Source organism: Acinonyx jubatus, chromosome B1 (assembly GCF_027475565.1).
Source record: "Acinonyx jubatus isolate Ajub_Pintada_27869175 chromosome B1, VMU_Ajub_asm_v1.0, whole genome shotgun sequence".
NCBI classification, from domain to species: Eukaryota; Metazoa; Chordata; class Mammalia; order Carnivora; family Felidae; genus Acinonyx; species Acinonyx jubatus.
In genome coordinates this window covers 180,966,488-180,988,067 of record NC_069382.1, presented here as the reverse complement: position 1 = coordinate 180,988,067, position 21,580 = coordinate 180,966,488, and the positions used below count along the sequence as shown (strand labels likewise).

The 21,580-nt window shown below is 48.0% G+C and overlaps 1 protein-coding gene across 9 annotated transcripts in view; it reads right to left on the bottom strand.

Annotated features, from left to right (window-relative positions):
* The window catches only part of SEL1L3 (SEL1L family member 3), a 103,997-nt gene that overhangs the window by 51,853 nt on the left and 30,564 nt on the right, over window positions 1-21,580 (bottom strand). For all 9 annotated transcript variants that reach the window (XR_008296377.1, XM_053217500.1, XM_053217497.1 and 6 more), the window contains exons 7-9: window positions 14,395-14,527; window positions 12,466-12,598; window positions 10,794-10,934 (exon numbers count right to left, since the gene is read on the bottom strand). Coding sequence is in view for 8 of the 9 variants with exons in the window: in XM_053217500.1 (XP_053073475.1) it covers window positions 10,794-10,934; window positions 12,466-12,598; window positions 14,395-14,527 (407 nt within the window). In the remaining variant the exon portion in view is untranslated. The remainder of the gene's footprint in view (window positions 1-10,793; window positions 10,935-12,465; window positions 12,599-14,394; window positions 14,528-21,580) is intronic.

Genomic DNA, 21,580 nt, shown 5'->3' with positions numbered 1-21,580 from the left:
ATGAACACAGGTGAGTTTCCAATGTGGGACAACTGAAATGGGAGGTCTGAGATTGGATTTATTTAAAGGCAGTCCCCTAGCAGAGTCCATGCTAAAAACAGAGGCCGGTGGGATCCAAGGATGAAACTGTAAAAGCCCAGGCATGGGTTATGAGCTGGTGCCAGTCCTTCTGGGCACACAAGCGAACTGGCTGGCCCCTGAGTGGGAGACACGTGCCTCCACTTGCCGGGCTGTGGGGAAGGAGCCCACGACTGCCTGGATCTAAGGCAGTCTCCTCTCCCCGCTCCTGGAACTCCTTACCCCAGCCTTCCAGATCCCAACAGGCATCAGCTGGGTCTGCTTTTACTCTCCCAATCCGAAGCAGTAGGTGTTGAAAAAAATCACCTCACTGAACAAATGGAATATGCTTCTCTTTCTGTATTTTTTTAATCCCTAAAGAAATAGCTGCTTGTTTCAAAAAAAACAAAACAAAACAAAACAAAGAAGAAGAAAATCAAACAAAGCAGATTTGTATAAAATAAAACCAGGAGTGCCCTCTCTCCCAATCCTTCTTTGATAGTGAAGATACACATTGTTAAAAGCTTGGTGTGTATGCTTCCAGACTTTTCCCTTTCTGCAGACAATAATTCACATACACATCTATCTGTATTGATACATATGCATTTTCTTTCCAAAAAGCTCCCATAATTCTGACCCTCAACTCTCCTGTTTAAGTTAACCACATACCGTATTTGTCCGCGGCTGTCAGAGGCCCATTCTTTCTAAAGCTTCAATAGTATTGCATTCCACAGCAGTGCTGTTTCCCCAACCAGTTCTCTATTTTTAGACTCTTGGGTTGCTTCCAGTCATTTTGCTATAACCAACAACGTGGCAATGAACATCCTTGAACTTCCCTCTGCTCATCTGTTGGGGTATATCTGAATAATAACACCCTTTTCCATCAGGAGTCTGGGGATCTCATTTTGGATTTTCCCTTTGAGTAGTTGAGAGAAGTCCAACCATGAGACAGGATAAGAACCCTCTCCACTGGATTTAGCATGCACCGCAGCACTCGGATGGAGTTGCAAAATAAATCCTCCTCCTACTTATTCATAGATTTACTTTTAAATATGGACTCATCTCCGATGCCCCTCTGTGCACGTTCTGAGCAAAGCAACATTAACATTTTGTTAACGATTCACTCCCGCCTTACCTGTTCTGACAAACACCTAACCAAGATGATGGGTTTTGCCTGAGTACCCACAGACATGGGCTTTGTGGGCTCAGAAGAGACAGGAAACTCCAAACCAAATGATGCTCCAAATGAAACACTTGCCCTGCTGACCTCTGGCATGGAACCCCAGAAATCATTAGCAGCACTTCCCAGGTAGCCGGGATTGCTGGAGGATAAGGAGCAAAAGGGGAATCCTTCACAAAGCTCAAAGCCTTAGTGGACACACACACACACACACACACACGCACACGCACATGCACACAAACCCTGCAGAAGGCGACAGAGGCGGACTGCAAAGGTTTCATTATTTCTCTTACATGTTAAAATTCCTAACTGCCCCCCAAATATTACCGATCAGTATTTTCTCTGCAAAAGAATCTCAACAATTTTCTGCACTGGTGAATATAATAAAAAACAATAATTCGAAAGTAAAACTGCTCTTTTTTGCACGTTCTTTAAAGTTCAAATTCCAACTGCGGCAGAAAAATCAAAGCCATTATACCGCTGGTGATATTGTCAAACTGGCAATTTTAAAATTAGTTTAATGAAACTGTTAATTTCACCCATCTGGTTTAGCATATGCATTTTTTTCTAGCCGATGTGTAACTAAAACACATGCCTTGTTTATGGAGATTAATGGGGTAATGAAAAAAAACAAACAAACAAAATAGGAGCCCTTTTCCCATTTTCTTCCTTCCTGCCCCCAATGCTAAGGAAAAAACAAAAGGTCAGCGCCCCCACTAATTAACCGTCCCTATTTTCCAAGGAGCACGGCACTGTTTGTTTTGCTCTCTTTTCTTTTCTACAGCAATACCAGAAGGTGGCCATTTGCGGGCTCATCATTAACAGAGGCAAAAAGCAGAAAATGAGAAGGTGGGCCCAGCCAGGGCCCAGAGTGGGCTTCTGCCTGAGAATTCAGGAGGGATGCAGACCCATTCCTTGTGAGAGGGACGGGGGCATCGATAAGAAAGTCATTTTTAGTTTCAAGCTTCCAAAAGGTGGAATGCACCCAAAGTATAAGCTGGAAAGGGAAAGAAAGTGAAAGGAGAAAATGTCATTTAACCAGAAAAGGAAGATCTCACCAGGTTTACTACTTAAAAAACCCCCACAGCATATTCCTCTTTTGCATTCTGAGCCCCTGAGCCCCAGAGACGGAAGGAGGTGGCTTATTTGTCAGAAGTAAACGGCTCGGCTCGTCCTTTTCTGTATGCAACTTTTCTGGGTTTGTGCGTGTGATTTCTCTCCCTTTCTCTACCCACTGCCCCTCAGGACTGTCACCAGGGATGTTCTGGGCAGCAAAAGTATCTCCCTGTCTGTATTCTTCTTGGTGCTTCTGTGCATTTTTATTAAAAAAAAAAAAAAACATCTATAATGTACTCTTTCTTAAATAAAAAAAATAAAGATGATGGTTTTTCAATGCACGACACTGAAAATAGCTCTTAAAGGACACGGTACCTTGGCGTTATTAAGGAACATTACTGTATCTCTACCATTTCTATGCTCTGCATTTTCGTGTTTCCAAATAAACATTGCAATTGTCGACAAAAACAAGAACAGTTAAAGGCAACCGAGGGTGATGCAAGTGGGGCCAGCAACCCCTTGGCAGACTGCGGGGAGGCTCCTTCCCCCTGCACGTGAAGCCTGGGGCAAGTCAGGCTGGTCCCAACAAAGGAGAGGAACAAGACGGAGGCGAGCCCACCTCAGACCCGGCCTCCTCCCGAGACCCATCTGCTGGCAGACCTTAGGCTTCTGTAGCCAGAATCGCCTACTCCCCTGGGCTCAGGATCGCCCCGTCCAGAATGAAGGGAAGGAAGGGAGTAAGGGGTTCTGGCCCCGGGGCAGATGCCCACAGGGGAGTGCCGGCCCGCTCACCTGTCCCATGCACCTGTCCTTCCCTGCCTTTGTTGCCCACATGCACCTGAGCAGCTCTCCTCACGCTTTCCTACCCAAACCCGCTCTCCGGCCTGGCCTCGAGTCCCGCCCCCCTCCACTGCCATTCCCCAGGCCTCTTACCAGCTCCCCCTCGCCCCTGCCCATCTCCACCACCGCTGATGGATGCCTAGCCCCTCCCCCCATTCAAAGGGTTTTTGAATTCTAAGGGTTCCATTTTGACAAGGAAGTTGCAACAGGAGAGTAGAAGAAATAGCCAGCACACCTCTTAAATAATGAAAAAGCATGCATACTAGAATACTACCATCCTAGCATTAGAAAAAGCCCAAATGCTAATAGGGCAATTTCTATGCTCTGACAAGAGCCATTTTCCCGGAGAACTGGAGGTTCCCCAGGAAACGACATAGAGAGTGACCAATCAGAAGAGTCCCCCTGAAGCCGTGAACAGGGGGTCTCGTGTTGGATGCCACCCAGAGCCTGGACCGTGGTGGACTCTGGGGCAGAGCAGCGCAGTAGAATTCCTGTGCCAAGCAAGGAAATCAAGATGCAGAGCAGTGGGTCTGGAACGCCGGGAGGCAGGAAGGGTGTTCGCCACATCTATATGCACTGCAGCTGGGTGCCTAAGGAGAGCTGCCATCTTTAATTCAAAGGCATGCCTACCCTGGGAGACGAGGAACACGTCCTGTGATACTGCAGAGCGGGAACCACCACCAGTGGGGACAGCTGCATTGCAAACCAGGTTAGCACATCAGCTGTCAACATGTAAGAAGCCTCCCTCCTCCCAGACCCCTGGCACTTGGCAGAGAGTTCTGTGTGTCTTTTCATTACGGTTGCCCCAGGGCCCAGCACAGTGCTGGAGGGCTGCGGTCCACGGGTGCCAACGGGGTCTGCACGAACGTCGGGGCTGTTTTACATCTGGGCACCTGTATGCGTCAGCCACCAGATAACGGATATATGAAAGGAAGAACCGTGAGGGCTACATTTTGGGAATTCTTTTACAAGGAGTATGCATAAGAAGGGTCCTGGTCTGCTGCTGTTGATGGGAGGAGTTGGAAAACAGTCTGCTGGCAGACCAGGGAAACAGAGCTATGTTTGCAGAGGCATCTCGGGGCCAGGACAGCAGCTCCTGAGAGGGAACAGGCTAAAGAAGTACGAAGGGAATGAGAAAAATGTAGAGAAGAAGGCGAAGAAGCCCACAGAGCTCTATCTATCAGTCTGGATTGGTGTCACAGCTTGGCTCGCGTGGACCTTGAACCTGTGTCTCCTGGTGGTCAAACTCCTCGTTCTTTCAGTGATTCACTGACCCAGCAAAGACATTTCTAGTACTTACAACGGTATCATTTATTCGCCTGGAGTGCATTCAGTTACCCAACAAATACTTAACTGGGGGACTTCAAAGAAAACCTAGATCCCACTCCTGTCTTTGAAGGCTCACGAGTTCCGCTGAATCCAACAGGCAAATCAACAACAATAATAATGCAACAGGGCAGGTCCGCTGAAGAGGCTACCCACAAAGTGGCAAGGGGAGCATGGCAAAAAAAGCCACCTGCCTGGGGGCACAGATGCAAGGGGGCAGTTGGAGTTGGGACTTGAAGACGCTTTACAGGCCAGCTGAGAAGCATGGGTAGATGAAGTATGCTTCCGGAGGGGAAAGGTACAGAAAGGTGCTGTGTAGGGTCATACAGAAGAAGAATCGATAATATGTGGCCAGTACCACTGCAGGCTCTGTGGAGAACTGGAGGTGGAAACGTTTTTTTTTTTTAAACGTTTATTTATTTATTTTTTGAGAGACAGACAGAGAGAGAAAGAGAGACAGAGAGACAGAGACAGAGAGCAAGCAGGGGAGGGGAGGAGAGAGGGAGACACAGAATCCAAAGCAGCCCCAGGCTCTGAGGTGTCAGCACGGAGCCCGATGCGGGGCTCGAACCCACAAACTATGAGATCATGACCTGAGCCGAAGTCGGACGCTTAACTGGCTGAGCCCCCCAGGCGCCCCTAAGCGGGGTAGTTCTACTTCTTGAGCTACCCTCAACAAGCTTGCAGTTGCATGAGTGACAGAGACACAAACAGGATCGAATAACTGTAACCCGAGGCCGAGTGAGACGCGCTCTCTTCAGGCGACCCTATCCCTCATACCCGTATGGTGCCTCTCTGTCCAGGAAGCTCTTTCATAGCATCACGTCACTTTATGAGAGCATTGTTCTCAACTGGTCTTCAACCAAATGTTCCCCAGTAGATAAATTACAAACATAAATCACATCGCACACCCACGAGGATGGCCACGTATCAAAAAAAAATGGAAAATAAGCACGGGTTGGCAGGGATGTGGAGAAATCGGAACCCTTGCGCACCGTTGGCGGGAATGGAAAATGGTGTAGCTGCACTGGAAAACAGTATGAAGGTTCTTCAAAAGATGAAACGTAGAATCACCATATGATCCAGTAACCCCGCCTCTGAACCGACATCCAAAAGAACCGAAAGCTGAGTCCGGAAGAGGCATTGGCACGCCCACGTTCATAGCAGTGTCATTCACAGCGGCCAGCAGGTGGAAGCAGTCCCAAGGGTCCACCGACAGATGAACGGACAAACAAAATACGGTCTATACCTATGATGGGGTGTTACTCAGTCTCAAACAGGAAGGAGACTGACACAAGCCACCACATGGATAGATCTTGAGGACGGTGTGCTAAGTCAAATAAGCCAGTTACAAAAAGACCAATACTGTATGATTCCACTTAGCTGAGGTATCTAGGATAGGCAAGTTCGTAGAAACAGAATAGTGGTTATCAGGAGCGGCGGGGAGGGAAAACAGAGAGTGGTTGAATGGGTACGGCTTCAGTTTTACAAGCTGAGAAACTTCTAGAGACCTGTGCCACAATGTGGCTGTACTCAACACAACTGAAGAGCGTATGTAAAGATGGCTACGATGGAGAATTTTATTTTACATGTATATTACCAGAAAAAGTGTTTTGGGACACCTGGGTGGCTCAGTCGATTAAGCGTCCCACTTCAGCTCAGGTCACGATCTCACGGTTCGTGGGTTCGAGCCCCGCATTGGGCTCTGTGCTGACAGCTCGGAGCCTGGAGCCTGCTTCAGATTCTGTGTCTCGCTCTCTTTCTGCCCCTGCCCCGCTCGTTCTCTCTCTCTCTCAAAAATAAATATTTAAACTTTAAAAAAAAGTTTTAATTACAGTCCTTAAAGAGCGAGGGTACAACTATTTGGTGATTGTCTTTTGTAAGAAAATACCACTCGGACTCTGGGGAACAACCGAAAGGTGGTGACGCTCCTGACCTCACAGGGCCAGATGCAGGGAACACTGTCATAGGCTCCCTCCTGGCTGTGGATGAGGCCAAAGCCCCCAAATGCCCACCCCCTGCAATGTTCTCACTCCTCTTTAAGTGTGTTGTTGGCTTAGAGAGAGAGCAGATGAGGCGCCTGAAATCACACAGTGCGGGGAAAATACACTCTTAACTCTGAAACGTGCATGCGTAGCGGCCTGGAAGTGGAGTCTGCCGTGGATGTGAGGAGACACTGCAAAGAAAAAAAAAATGAGCCTGGGGCACCTGGGTGGCTCAGTCGGTTAAGCGTCCGACTTCAGCTCAGGTCACGGTCTCACGTTCCGTGAGTTCGAGCCCCGCGTCGGGTTCTGGGCTGATGGCTCAGAGCCCGGAGCCTGCTTCCGGTTCTGTGTCTCCTTCTCTCTCTGCCCCTCCCCCGTTCATGCTCTGTCTCTCTCTGTCTCAAAAATAAATAAACGTTTAAAAAAAAAAAATGAGCCTGTTGAAAGAACCAGAAATCACGGGCCACTGTCTTCCGTTGTCTTATTTTTTTTTTTTCCAACATGCCAGGAGAAACAGAATTCCACAAATTAATTCCCTTTGTAGGAACGATGGGAGCCGACGTCTTCCTTTAAATTTACCTAAATGACTCTCGTTCAAAACACAGCCCCGTTTTTGTTCTGTCCTGGCTCACAGGGGGCACTCAGCCAACATCTATGGATTGAACGAACGAGTGAACGAAGGTGGTGCCATGGGCAACCTAGAAGTTTCTCACACAGTTGAATTCCTTCTCTCTCTTACCACCCATTTAGTTCCCAAAGCCAGAATTCCAAACACCAAAAACATCTGATGTTTGACTGCCATTCTTGGACTTTATCTCAGATACGAAAAATGTAGTATGATGAGGAGGTTCTAATGAAGTCGACTAGTCCACGGGACGGGACAGCTCAGGGCAACAGGGCAGAAAACATAATGGAGACATGGTTCCTATTAACTAGAGTTGTCCGAAGCACTCCCAAGTCAGCTGGACACTTAACCCCAAGACGAATCTGGAAGGACGGGCACAGGAGGAACCAGGAAAGGACCAGCCACACTGGTCAACAACCATGCCTTTTATAGGACAGCAGAGCAAAGGTATGTTAAGAACGTAAACTTGTTTGTTTAACCTCAATTTACAAGATCAAATTTTCTGCCTTCCGCTCAGCCCTGTTAGAACCCGGGCGCCACGCACAAATGCAGTCTCTCTCGGGGGCCAGCAGGAGGACACTGTGATGGCCCCGAGCGAGGGCACTGTGCCAGGCATTTTAATGGGGAGTGTGTGCCCTCCCTCTGCAGAAGGCTCCCAGTCCTTATGGACAGGACGGTGTAACCTAGAAAACCAGGGGCTGAAGGGGGAAAGGGGGCTTTGAGGTTCACTCCGGAGATCGGCCTGCCCTTGCCGCCCTCCCTCCTTGCCTGCCGGTGCGAGGAAATGGCAGGAAGGGAAGGAACGCAGGTGGCTGTGTGCCCGAGGGTGACAGAGGCTATGCGTGGGGCACGCACGGCCCCTCAGAAGACGCTCCTTGGAGCTCTTCTAAGCAGACGTGGCACCAGAAGGACTCCACTGGCTGGTTCGGCACCAGCAGTGGGCTCTAAGGTGGCAAATCCGGCCTTGGGGTTCCATATGCCACCAGGATGGGGCCCCCGGAAGCCTACCAGGGGTAAGCAGAACACATGGCAATGTCACGGTCCCTACACCTAGCCCAGGGCGCCCTGAGGTTCAAGGGCTCGTGATGAGTTTTGAAGTCTATTTATTTATTTTGAGAGAGAGAGAGAGAGAGAGACAGAGAGAGCACGAGGGAGGGGCAGAGAGAGAAGTAGGGAGAATCCCGAGCAGGCTCCACGCTCTCAGTGCAGAGCCGGACATGGGGCTCAAACGCACGAACCGCGAGGCCATGACCCGAGCAGATACCGCGAGTCGGACCCTTCACCGACTGAGCCACCCGGGAGTCCCATGATTTGGGCTTTTACTTAGATTCCATCCCCAGGCCTCCACAGAGAAAATAACTATCCTAAATTCTCATAAACAAAACTTCTGAGCTATAAAAATAACACAAAAACATCCTTACTGAGAGTATTTACCTTAAAAAGAATGTTTGGTGAAAATGATTCACCCCTGTTCCCAGTCAGCGAAACGGTATTTAAATGGGATCAGAAATCTCATAAAACCGAATTTGACGGGGATGCGGCCTCAGCCCATTGAGCCTCAACGGTTCAACATGCAAGCCTCTCTCCCGTTGGCCTGTCTTGGGTGGTGATTCCACCACCGTGGAGCACGGTGATTCGCCCTGTGAGGAATGTGGCCTCCTTGGGGACGTCCGGCAAACCACGGGGACCTTTCTAGTTGTCACCACTCGAGACAGGGGCCGGGGGAGGGGAGGGAGTACTACTAGTGTCCAATGAGTTGAGGCCAGAAACGTAGCTGCACATCTTATAATTCGCAGGAGAGGCCTCTCCTCCCGCCCCCAGCAAAGAATCATCCAGGCCCCCATGTCAGTAGTGGCAACTGACACTGAGAACACTGTTTACCCAGAGCTTCCCATGTGCCCGTTCTGTTCTGTGTCATGTGCCTCGGTTCATTCAACCCGACACTAGGAGAGGGGTGCTGTTATCATCGCCATTTTGCAGATGAGGAAACCAGGGCTCAGAGAAGCGAAGGAACTCGCCCAAGATCACACAGCTAGTGAGTGCTAAGCTAAAGCTGGATTCAGGCCACCTGGCTGCAGAGGCTGTCACACGACTGCACACGGCCTCCCCGCTCCTTGTCCCCCTTGCCGGCGCCCAAGCAGTCGACCCCTTTACAGCCTTTAGCTCTGTCCCCACCGCTCTGACCCCTGCATCCTTTCTTCCTGGACCACGGCCACGGACTCCCTGCTTTCCACGCCACACCTCTCTGTTCACCTCCCCCCCAACCTCCCACTGCTGCCAGAGTAACCTCAAAACCCAATTCTGATCACACCTCTACCCGCGGCTTAAAACCCTTCAACAGGCCCCCGTCACTTACAAGGCGAAGTCCACACTCTCAGGATGGTGTCCGGACCACAGTCAGAATCATCACTCTCCAGGCCTTCTCCTGCCTCCCAAACCCCTTGTACATCATTTAAAATGCTGTACTGTTCCCATTCTCTGCCTCTACTCTGCCTCCCACCCCCCCAACCCCTACCTTGCTTACTTAGCAAACACCTACTGACCCTTCAAGCATCAAGCCCAATGCCACCTCTTCCAGGAAGCCTTCCCTGACAACTCCCTTTTTTTTTTTTTATGACTCTATCACTTCCACCCACCATTTTTACTGAAAATGCATCACCGTTTTTCTTTGTCTTCAAGTCTGTCCCTTAAGGGCAGGGACCTTGGGTTATTTTACTTATCTTTAAAACCTAGCCAAGTAACCGGTCAGACACTCAGCAAGTATCGAATGAACCTAAGAGGAAATATCTTGTATGGTTCGAATTCTTTCCAGCCAGAATAGATTCCTTTTGCACTATCTATAGTAGGGGATCTACTCCACTCAACACTGACATTCTTAGGAGGCCCTGACATGAACTAGAAGTTAGATTCTGCACTAGTTTGACTCAAGGTCCTGGTTGGATGCCCAGGAAAACCACGGGTTGCCTCTAACCAGTTTCCCCCGGCTGAACACCTCTGGCTTCCCTCCCCTTCCTAACAGACATGGTTTCGAGATCCCTTGTGGCCCCAGAGTGCACTGATTACTAAGCACACACAAATTGTCACGGGCCTCAGGAGAAGCCAGCCACGTTTGGGAAGTATGGATTCCCGAGATGCTGCTTAAAGTGTGCATTTCAAATCAGGGATCTCAAGTTCAAGTGCCCTAAGGACCCAGGCAGGTAAGATCCATGAAAGAAGTAGGCAGAAGGTGCTGGAATAGGAGGGGGTGGGGGGTACCGTGGGTGGACAGAGCACACTTGTGCCAACTCTCACTTCCAGAATTGCTGTGATGTAGGAATGGAGGCCCCAGCATTGCCAGATCATTGGATTTTTCAAGAAAAGCTAAAAAAAATTGCATTTTTTAGACACTAGCAACTAATTTTTTTAAAAAATGGACAATAACGTGCGTGCCAAACCAATCACCTTTGGTGGCCGGCTCTGGCTGCAGGCTGTCATCTGTGGCCTTGGCTTCAAAAGAACTGCTGGAGTGATTCCCAAATTTGCTTTTGTATCTGGCTTTTGAAATGTGCACAGACCCCCTGAGGGTTGTGGACACACAAGGGCAGAATTTAAATCTGATGTTAACCTAGAACACTAGGGTTAAGAATAACTTTGAGGCATAAACCGCCAAAGAGGGTGAGTGAAACAGTGGCCAAGAGGGAGCCTTCCCAGCCAGTGTCCAAAGGCAAGGCACCTACACAATCACCTGTCAACAAACCCATCTCCACCAAGGTCTGGAACAAGCTGGGGTGGCGGTCTTTCAGCTCCTGCTCCCAGGGGAAGGCTCTGCACGTGGAGGGCCTCCCGTACCTGAGCTTCAGGTCCAGATAGGAGTTCCGGAGGTCGCCTGGGCAAGGGAAACACAAGATAGCACTCCCCTTAGGAGAAGAAAGGTCTCGTCCTTCTCAACCCCTCCTCCCTAAGAGGAACTAGGAATAAGAGGTCAGACTTTATGTTACTGGATGTTGGTTTGGGTGCATTAGGGATTTGAAATTGGCTCCGATGCCTTTGCCTCGAGGTCACACATTCAAAGCCACGTCCGAGGGCAATGTGCCAAAGTTGCTATGGCTGTTGAATAATTCTCCAGAATGAGCAGCTGGCCTCGGACTGTTCCCCAGGAGGCCAATATCTAGGCCATTTTGTTGGCAGCGTGAGTTGAGGAGCAAAGCACAAGGTCCCCCAGGGAGGCAAGGCAGTGGACGTTAGGAAAATCTTCCAAGGCCACCGAACAGATCAGCAGGCAAGGATGGCCTTCCAGTTCAGAGCATCTCTCCCGAAATTACATCAGTTATCAAAATCAGTTTCTTTCCTGTTTGGGATATTACTATTCCTATATATCTTCCCCCTCTTCTGACAGCATCATATTTTCTGGATGAGTCAGCTGTACAAGCAGCAGCTGGGGACCAGTATTGCCTCTTCTTAAATTAAATTGCAGAAGGGCCGACTTTCCACACTTACCTATCACCGTCTCTGCTCCCTCCCTGAGGCCGCCATATGAGAACCCTATCCGACTGAGGTATGTTCCAGAGGCACCCATCCTTCCACGGCCTAGAATGGCAAGTGCGGCCCTGGAGATGGCTGAGATGCGTGGGCAGGACTGTGATACTCAATTCGCTTTTGCTGATGGCAAAGGCCCCGCGGGAATTTCTCTTCCCGAAGGAACATATGTGACTAACTCTAGCACCACCGTATTGGGCAAGAGGGTCTAAGCACAGAGACACTGATAAGCGCTAGACCCAAGCTGGAGCACTTGGGAGACAAGCCAGGAACCAAGTTTTGTAATCAATGAACACCCTGCATGAGTGAAGGATGTCCATGCGAATATGAGCAGGCACGAAAGCAGTCTATCTGCAAAGCATTCCTTCTGTTGGCTATGACCGAGGTCTTCGAGAGTGGATCAGTTTCAGGGATAAAAAAAATAAAACCGAGCCCCCAACAACAAAGTCGCTATTCAACATTTCTGAAAGCTAATATTCAGATATTAATGGTCCAAGACAAAAGTGCACCGATGGGGAAACATTTCTAATGATTAATTTATTTTCCAATTCACTTTTATTTTCTTAGACCGGCCTAAGATCCCATTATGGATGGCAAGGACGCGATGTGAGGCTCAAAAGGCTTTCATTTGTATTCCTCAACTAAGTCACACATGGTGGAAGCTGAGAGGCAGATTTGGGTTCCTGGTCACTGTCGGTCTCCTTGGAATCCACGTGGAACACACACTTGTCTCGTGCGCCCATCCGTGGAGGGCTCGAGGTCGTATGTGCCCCCACTGCTCAACTCACATATGTTCTACGTTAACCGTGTTAGAAAGAGGCCACACGTGTTGACACAAATACACAGAGCTCAAAACTGCTCTCCTGCAGCTCAGTACTTACATGCTTCTGGTCTCCCGCCCCCTTGCTGTACCGTGGACATGTACACAGACACTATTTCTTGGACCTCAGCACACCTTTCGTAATATAACTTGATCCGGTCAGCAAGCTGCTTCTCAAGGAGGGGGTTTAAAATCTACAAGAAGGCAAGAGAATTGAATGAACAACAAGCTGTCATCAAACACCCGTCGATACCTACGAGGCTGTGTTCGGGTAGATTGCCTTCTCGCACTGGTAGGACCAGTCGGCTTGCTTTTTGCACACAGATCGTCCGCTCTGCATTAGCAAAGGGAGGGTATAATTCCAGGACACGCCAGCTCTGGCCGGTCCCCTCTAGCTGCTTTCTGTGGCATCTTGTCCTCCGCAGAGCTTCTTAAATGTCAGGATTTCCCAGACGCCAGGCCTCCACCCTCTGCTTTCCCCTCGCCGCACGCTGTCCTCAGACAATTAGGTTCATGGCTCCTTCTAGTCCCCAAAGGACACCAAGTCTCCCTGTGCTGTGCCGCTGCCTGGGAACCCTCCCCCCACTTTCTTCTGCTCGGCAAGCCCCTACTCACCTCCCCAAGAGCCAGATCCAAGGTCAATGCTTCAGGGCAGCTTCCCTAACAGTCCACCCTCAAGCATGTGAGGAGGCGGATGTTCCCACCTCAGCACCCCAAAAACACTGTGCTTGCAAGTGAGTTAAAGCACATACCGCATTCTTGACTTAGGTGTTTGAGGCCCAGACAGGGAGCTTCTCAAAAACAGAGGCCTTATCTCAATTTATTGGTTTCCAAAATGCAGGTTGTGACCCATTGGAGGGGCATGCGATTATTTCAGCAGGTTGTAATCAGCAGTGATTTATTTTTATATGAAGCAGGACACAAAATATCAGAGTGCATTTAACATTGGAAAGGCATGTATTCTTAGTAAAATCTTTGTTTTGGTTTTGTATATATGTATGTGTATGTGTGTGTGTGCGCGCTTATGTATGTTCATGATATTAAGTAGATTTCTTGTGTGAACCACCTTCAAAAAAAAAAAAAAAGTTTGCGAGCTACCATTTTAATCATCTCGGATGCCTCAGCACCAGCACAGGGCCCCGGCACATAGCGGGTGTTCTAGAAGCATTTGTTGCAAAATGAATCATTTGATTTCTTTCTTTGTTTTCCTCTTCGTAGAGGTCTGTCCACAGGGGCTGTGAGATGCACCCATGGGTATAGTAGGGCGTCGCATTTTTCTTCCTATACTTTGCCTAGGGACTCCTGCTTTTCCCAGAACCGACCCCGCAGGGTCACAGGAATGACCTTGTTCAGGTGTCTGGTGATCTCCTTACCAAGGCAGAAAACACCCCCCTCCGCGAAGGTGGGAAATCCCCGTCTCCCTGCACCAACCCCCGCGGGAGCGGGCCTGGAGAGCTGGACCATCCCATCTGCGGGTGGGTTCTGGATGTGAGGGTCAGTGTGCAGTAGATTCAGCCCTCCACAATCTCTACAACCACAGCCAGCCACCCCAGTGGGGGCCCAGGGCCTGCGTTTCTGAAGAGACCAGCGAACAGAACCAAGATTTTAATTTGCTAGAGTGTCTCCTCTGATACTTTAAATAATAGCACATAAAAGAAGCTTTAGCAAATAACTAAGATTCTCTCCTTTCATTAGCTTAATCACTGGATAGGCAACAGCCTGATAAAAATCTACTCTATAATTAAGCTAGTAGTTATTAAAACAGAGGAAGTAAATGGTTTCCATTTTATGAGTACTAAATGAACCAAACCTTAACAGAAATCTATTATCGAGTTTGCTGGGGGAAAAGCCTCCATATTAATTGTGTGATGACAGAGCCGATGCGAGGTCCGGCTTGGGTAAATCTTTTATTTACACTGGGCTCCACGTCCCTGAGCCACACTCCCATCATGCACGAACACCCAGAAACTTCTCGATGCCCGGGGCTCACCTGTGCAGGGTGCAGAGTGTGGAGACGATAGTACTTCAGGGGTCCAAAAAACCCTTCAATGCCAGTCACATACCTGCTCCCTCCAATAATGAAGTACCCAGCAGTGTCATTATAATAGAAATCCTCCCTGAAGCTAGGGAAAAACAAAGCATTAAGAGAAATCTCGGTTGGAACCAGAAATTTAAAAAAAGAGACTCTTTCATTAACCCTCCTGACTTAAACCCCCAGATTGCCTCACTTCCTACCTGTGTCCTAGTAGATAAGACCATGGTGGGGTCAGGCACACTTGGGCTCAGATCCTAACTCTGCTATTTACCAGCTGTGTGACCTTAGACCTGTCCCTTACCTTCTCTGAGACCAAGTTTTCTCATGAAGAAATTAGTTCCTCAATAACTAGATTTTTAGGAGGATTAAGTGAAATGTAAAGGCGTACGTCTAGCAGAGTGCCTGGCCCCCATAAATACTCCGTACCTGGCCAGTTTTTGATATTGGTAAAATTGTCTGGAATTGCAATTCTTTGGAATCGCTAGTCTTAATTGAAAATATTTTGCTCTACAATGAAAAAACAAAACAAAACAAACAACTTGTTAAAAGGATAGAAGGTGGCTGTGAATGAAAATTAACAACATATCCTGGTAGGTAAGAACCGAGGTAAAATTTGGAGTAAGGAGGAAGAGGCCACAGCAAGGTCAAAGGGCATGGCCGCACACCAGAGGTCGGCACAGGTGACGTGCTGAAAATCCACCTTGTCCTAAAAGACTTAACAGAGCAAGAAGGGAAATAGAGGGAACAATGGGCCAGCATGAATCAAATGCACAAAGTCGTTCCTTGCGGTGTTGTTTATATTCACCAAAGACTGGAAATCCCAGATGTCTGTCAATGAAGACCAGCCCACACCCAACCAATGGACCCTAAATGCGAGCCTTTCTTTCATATATAGCTTAAAAAAGGGACAGAGGGCTCCGTGAACTGACCTGGAGAGATCCCTAAACCAGGAAGTTAAAAACAAGGCCGCCTGGGTGGCTCAGTCGGTGAAGCATCTGATTCTTCGTGTCTGCTCAGGTCATGATCTCACGGTTTCATGGGTTCGAGCCCTGCATCAGGCCCTGCACTGACAGTGTGAAACCTGCTTGGGATTCTCTGTCTCCTCTCTCTGTGCACCCCCCTCCCCCCCCACTTATGCTGTCTCTGTCTCTCTCAAAATAAATAAATAACCTTTAAAAAAAAAAAAAGGTAAAACGAAAATTTAAAACAAAGAGTACACTTTTTATCCAAGAAAGAGGAGAATGGCTTTTTTCGTGTCTCTCTCTCTTTTTTTTTTTTTTGTATTTTCATTTAAAAACTCTGGAAGTATATACTGCAAGAAACTAACAAGAGTATTTCCCCATGGTGTGGAGAGTAAGGATGGGTTGGTTGAGGGCAGAGCTAGAAGTAAGACCTCTAACTGTCTATCTTTTCATATAGTTTTGAGTTTTATCTATTTACTTATTTTTATTTTTTTAATGTTCAATTTTGAGAGGGAGGGTGTGAGTGAGTGGGGGAGGAGTGGAGAGAGGGGGGCAGAGGACCCAAAGCAGGCTCCACGCTGACTGCAGAGAGCAGCCCAATGCCGGGCTCGAACCCACTAGCCGTGAGATCGTGACCTGAGCCGAAGTCAGACGCTTAACCAACAGGCGCCCCTAGTTTTGCTTTTTAAAACATGTGCATTTACTACCTATTTAAAAACTAAAAACTAAAATAGGAGCAGGTGAACGAGGTGCCACCAGAGCATATGTGGACAGCAGGTTGGGGGAAGGGGGTCAAGACAGGCATCAAGTGAGAAGCCAGGCAAAGCGGAAAGAGCCAGGGAAGGCAGAGGGCAGACGGAAGCAGATGGAAAGAAAACAAAATGCCAGGCAAGCCTCCAGAAGCCCGGCAGGCCGCGAGAGCAATGGGCCAGGGTGACACCAAGAGGGATGGAGCAAGATACCAGCAGTGGGATCACAGGAGCCAAGCAACCTGGGGTTACGCCAGAGAGGGGATGTACTGACGGTTAGCCAGGAACCTGACCCCTAACAGGTGCACCTGGCCAGAAAGGAAGGCGAAAGCGGGAAGGAATGAGACTCTCTGACCCCATCAAGTGACGGCAGCACAAAGTGAGTGCTTAGAAATTAGCTTTACAGAAGGCAGCTAAACTGGGAAAGAAGGGCTTCGTCTCCGGTATTTTTCTCTTCAGAAAAGCTCAGGCTTGAAGGGCTGGGAGACGATGATGGTCCTTCCCTTTCTTTTCCAGTGGGACTGCAAAGTTATTATCTCTCAGAGCTGTGGATTGATTTCGTTTCTCAAGACCGTAGAATGACTTAACATTCCAGCCACGCTCACGACACAATGCCTGGCACTGGAGGGATACAGAGCAATGCTTCTATAACAGAAGCTCCTTCTGGCACTCGGCTCAACCAACTCATCAGCTCACCTGACCGCCATCCCTGCAACGTGTTGGGTGCTCACTGGCCGCAGCCTACTCTCGGGGGCCTTAGTCTCCTCATGGCTTAAATAGGGATGATAATAGTACCCACCTACTGGGTCGTCGTGAGGATTAGATAAACTAAAATTTAAAGAGAGCATTTAGAACAGTGCCTGGCACAGAGTAAGCGCCATCACTGTTCACGACCATTATTATTATTATTATTATTATTAACCTCATTCACTGGTGGACTTTTGCTGCCATCTTGGTAGGACCGTGGGCTGAGTAAGAGTAAGCAGTGTTTGTTCCCAAACCTGGCCGTGCCGATTGGATGGTCATTGTAACTATACAATTTAATTAACTATAATGTTCCCCAATAAAATATGAGCAGGAAGAAAGAGTTGCTCCTTTATAACAATTAAGCTGAGTCTTTTGGGTAGGCTCAGAAAAGGAATGGTAATGGTTGCTTAAAAAGTGTGGAATTAGGACACCTGTAAAGGATTAGAAAAAAATGGGAGACGTCTAGATGTATTTTGGCTCTGATAGTTTCACAGGGGTCGTTGCTTGCTTGGTTTTTTTTCATTTGTTAAGAAAGAGACATTGAGTGCCACCTGTGTAAGAAAGACCACACACACAAAAAACTCCAATCGGTAGATTTGTAACAAAGGAAAGGCCCTATCTGGAAAGACTGGTGGATGGAGATACACTTCTATTTTTTTCATTAAAATAAGACGTTTATGGTAAGTATCTTTTTAAAATTATTTGTTAGACAGGGAGAGAGCACAAGCAGGGGAGGAGTAGGAGGGGAAAGAGTGAAATCTTAAGCTCACGCTGAGCGTGGAGCCTGATGCAAGGCTTGATCCCACGACCCTGGGATCGTGACCCAAGCCAAAATCAGCAGCCAGATGCTCAATCGACTGAGTCACCCAGGTGCCCCTATGGCTAAGTGTCTTTTCAAATGGACCTTCGCTTTAACTCAAATGTTTCAACCAATCAATAAACTACTTGGTCCCTATGGTACTGGATTGTAATTTTTTGGGCTTTTAACATCATTATCACAATAAAACTGTGACATCGTGATTTAGAAGAAATATATATTTGGTCTTTGTCCATAGTTCCTGGCTCATGATGCTCCCCAAACCCTTGGGATCTCCTACGTGTTGAAAGTGATATGGGTTTCTTTTGTTACGTCAACAAAGGTCCCTTTTGGACTCCATCCAAAGGTAGAGAGACTGGTTGCCAGATTGACCAACCATGTGGTTAAAGGACTGAAATTTTTGGTTTCATCCCCCAACCTCCAGGGAGGGGAGAAGGGGTGCAGGTTGAACCAGCCAACGGCTAATGACTTAGTCAATCCTGACTGTGTAATGATGCTTCCATAAAAGACTGAGTTAGAGCTTCAAGGTTGGTGACCACATGGAGGCTGGGGAAAGTGACATACCTGGAGAGGGCATGGGAGTTCTGTGCTCTTTCCCCAGACTTCGCCTTATGTATCTGTTCACCTGGCCGTTGATTAGTATCCTATAGCAGATCCTTTAATAGTAAATTTACGTAAGTGCTTCCCTGAGTTATGAGTTTGATTTGCTGTAGCAAATTAAAAGAACCTACAGAGGAGGTCATTGGAACCTCCAATCTGCAGCCTGGAGCGTGGAACTGGCATCTTAAGTGGGGGTAGGGACAGTCTTGTAGGACTGACCCTTACCCTGTGGCATCCGATGCAATCTCCAGATAGTGTCGTAACGGAGTTGAATTCGCAGACACTTTGCTGGTGTCTGAGAATTGCTTGGTGGTGGTAGGGGGCAAAGACCTCCTCAATCCCGGTTTTGGATCTGGGAACCCCCAAAGAACAACTAAATAAGAGATCTCTCCAGTTTAGTCTCCATCCACATTGGTGCCTCCACATTTTTCTCCTCCAAAATTCTCAGTGGCTGCCCAAAGATTGCCAAGAGCTTCCTAGTACTGTGTGTGCATTGTTTGAAGGTCATCAATTTCACTGACATAAAAGTTGAGCTAGACAGTTCCAAAGCCCAGACCACCCCTTTTGGAAACCTCAGACACACTGGCAAACTATCTCTACTCTTATCTGGACATAAGAGAGTGCCTTGGTGTATTACTATAGAGCACCAGCAGCCCAGATGAATCTCCGATGTCGTTAAATAAACCTCACTCAGAATTAGAAAACAGTTCCAGCTCGAGGGTTTTTTTCATAGGGGAACTCAGAGCCTCAAATTAGCTGTGCTCTCAAATGTCACGTTCCCGGGGACCTGCCGTAAATTCTGACCTCCTGTCTCCCCTCAGGTCACCCTATAGTCATCACTTCCCCAGAATTCACCACGAATTGCAATTTTAAATTTATTTGTAAATTTAGTTAGGATCTGTCTCCCCCACTAGATTTTTGTTTTTGTTTTTTTTTTTTAGCCTCCTTGAAGGCAGGGACTGACTGTATTCTTTTCGTTCATCGTTTCATCCCCAGAGGCCGGCACTGTGTCAGGTACATGGTGGACGCGTTGGGACAAATGAGAATATGCTGGATGAATGAAGGAAGGAAGGATAAACACAGTACAGGCCTGAAGTTGTTACCTGTCACCCAGTGTTACTGACAGCCATTCGTTCATGTATGGCACTGTGCTTCCGAGCACTTAATTACTAATCGTTCTACACCACCTTTATGGGATAGCAGCTATCATTATGTTTCCATGACAAGAAAGGAATAAAATATCTGACGTTTAGTTCACTGGCTTGGCCCGCGCTGAGATCTCTCTGATGGATGAGATTCCAAATATCTAACCACAGGAATCCTGGGTAGGCGCGACATTAAATCTTTAGTTCTCTTATTGATGGGTGAGGTCCCGGGAATACAGGCAGGGCAGCTGAGGAGGTGACAGGGGGCATTCCTGGGTCTGGGGATGGCCTGTACCACCAGGTAAGGAATCACTGCAATGCTTTAAGGGGCATGTTGAATTGGTATGTACCTGAAAATCAGTCTTCCTCTCTGGATGCTTATGTGATCACACGGATTCTGTATTTACTCAAAACTTTCATTTTTCATTCATTGTGCATTCTTTCCATTAATTTCTCTTTCTCACCATATTGCATTAAGTGGTATTTATCATGATTACTGTTATGAGTTAAGTTGTGTCATTGTCCCCACCCGAATTCACAGGTTGAAGTCTGAACCCCCAGTCTCTCGGAAGGTGACCTTATCTGGAAATAGGGTCATTGCAGATGTAATTAGTTGAGATGAAGCCACACTGGCAAAATGGGCCCGTAGTCCAATATGACTGGTGGCCTTGTCCAAAGGGGACATATGGACAAAGACACACACACACACACACACACACACCATCACAGGGAAAATACCCTGTAAAGACTGGGGTTTTGCTGCCACAGCCCCAGGAGCCGTCAGAGCTGAAGAGAGGCCTGGAAGCCTCAGAGCCTAGAACAGCTCTGCCCAGACCCTTCAGAGAGAGCACGGCCCAGCTGACACGTGATCTTGGACCTCTAGCCTCTGGAACTGCAAAACAATAATTTTCAGTTGTTTAATCCACTCAGTTTGTGTGGCTTTATTCCAGGAACCCTAGTAAACTAATACAATTACTGAGGTTTTTGGCACCTCCTTAAATTTTATGTGGAAGGCCTATGTCTCTCTCTCCACATCCCGGTCCCAGCTCCGGACCACCCTGCGATCCCTCCGTCTACCATTCAGTCATGCCAGCATCCAGATCCCTGAGATGCAAAGTGAAAGGAAGCCCTTACACAGCGAATGAAAAAGAGCCTATAAAATCAATCTTTTGTCCAAAAGGTCCTGGGGTTGTGGGCGGGTGTCGGGAGAGAAAGGAGAAGGTACTATTTCACACTTCACATCCCAAAATGCAAGCCCTCCTTTTCTGGGGCTCACTTGGCAGAGCAGGGCACTAGAAGGAGCTCCCGGAAGAGCCACACATCATTTGTTTCTCTGCAGCGAACAAACTCCCAGGCCTCGCCTATTCCCCAACTCTTCAGGGGAGGTCCCACGGCCACCTGTTGTACAACAAAACTCACGTCTGCTGAACTCCTTCCGACTGCTCTGAATCCACTTAGTACCCTTTCTAGACCTCCCCTCTGTTCTTAGGCATCAGCCTCTCTGTCTCAATACAACTATCAAGTCGCCCCTGACCTTCTCCTTGCAAGCTGAGGAGTAACACCTCCTCAGCCCCTCCTTGTAACGGTCATCCTTTAATCCGGCCGTGAAGATAAGAATTGTTCTAAGTGCCCAGAGCCAGAAAGCAATCGGTTTGACTTCAGTGTAAACAGGAATGGGGAGGGGGGGCGGGAAGTAGGGCGTATTGTATGCCCCCCCTCAGTTCCCTTGTCCCCACCTGTCCTTATATTCCTTTCTTTAACAATTGGTTTCCAGGAACATCCGGACTGTGTGACGAGTCTGAGCGAACGAGCCCGTTCGGAGAGAGCTGCCTGCCTGCTGTAGAACAATAGCGAGGAGGAACGAGTCCTCCTTCCCCAGCCAAAGTGCCTGATACATTTTTTTTTAATTATACAGATAAAGCTGGTACATGTGTAATATACACACATACATAAATCATACATATAAAGCTGGTAATTTTTGTTGTTATTCTCGACACTTATTCTTAAGCATTTGATCGTATATATGTTGTCTAGCGAGGCTGAGGCACCCTGAGTCCCTAAAGGAGGCTACCCCATGGTTCTGCCACCAGAAGAACCTGCTATTAGACAAGGATGCTGAAG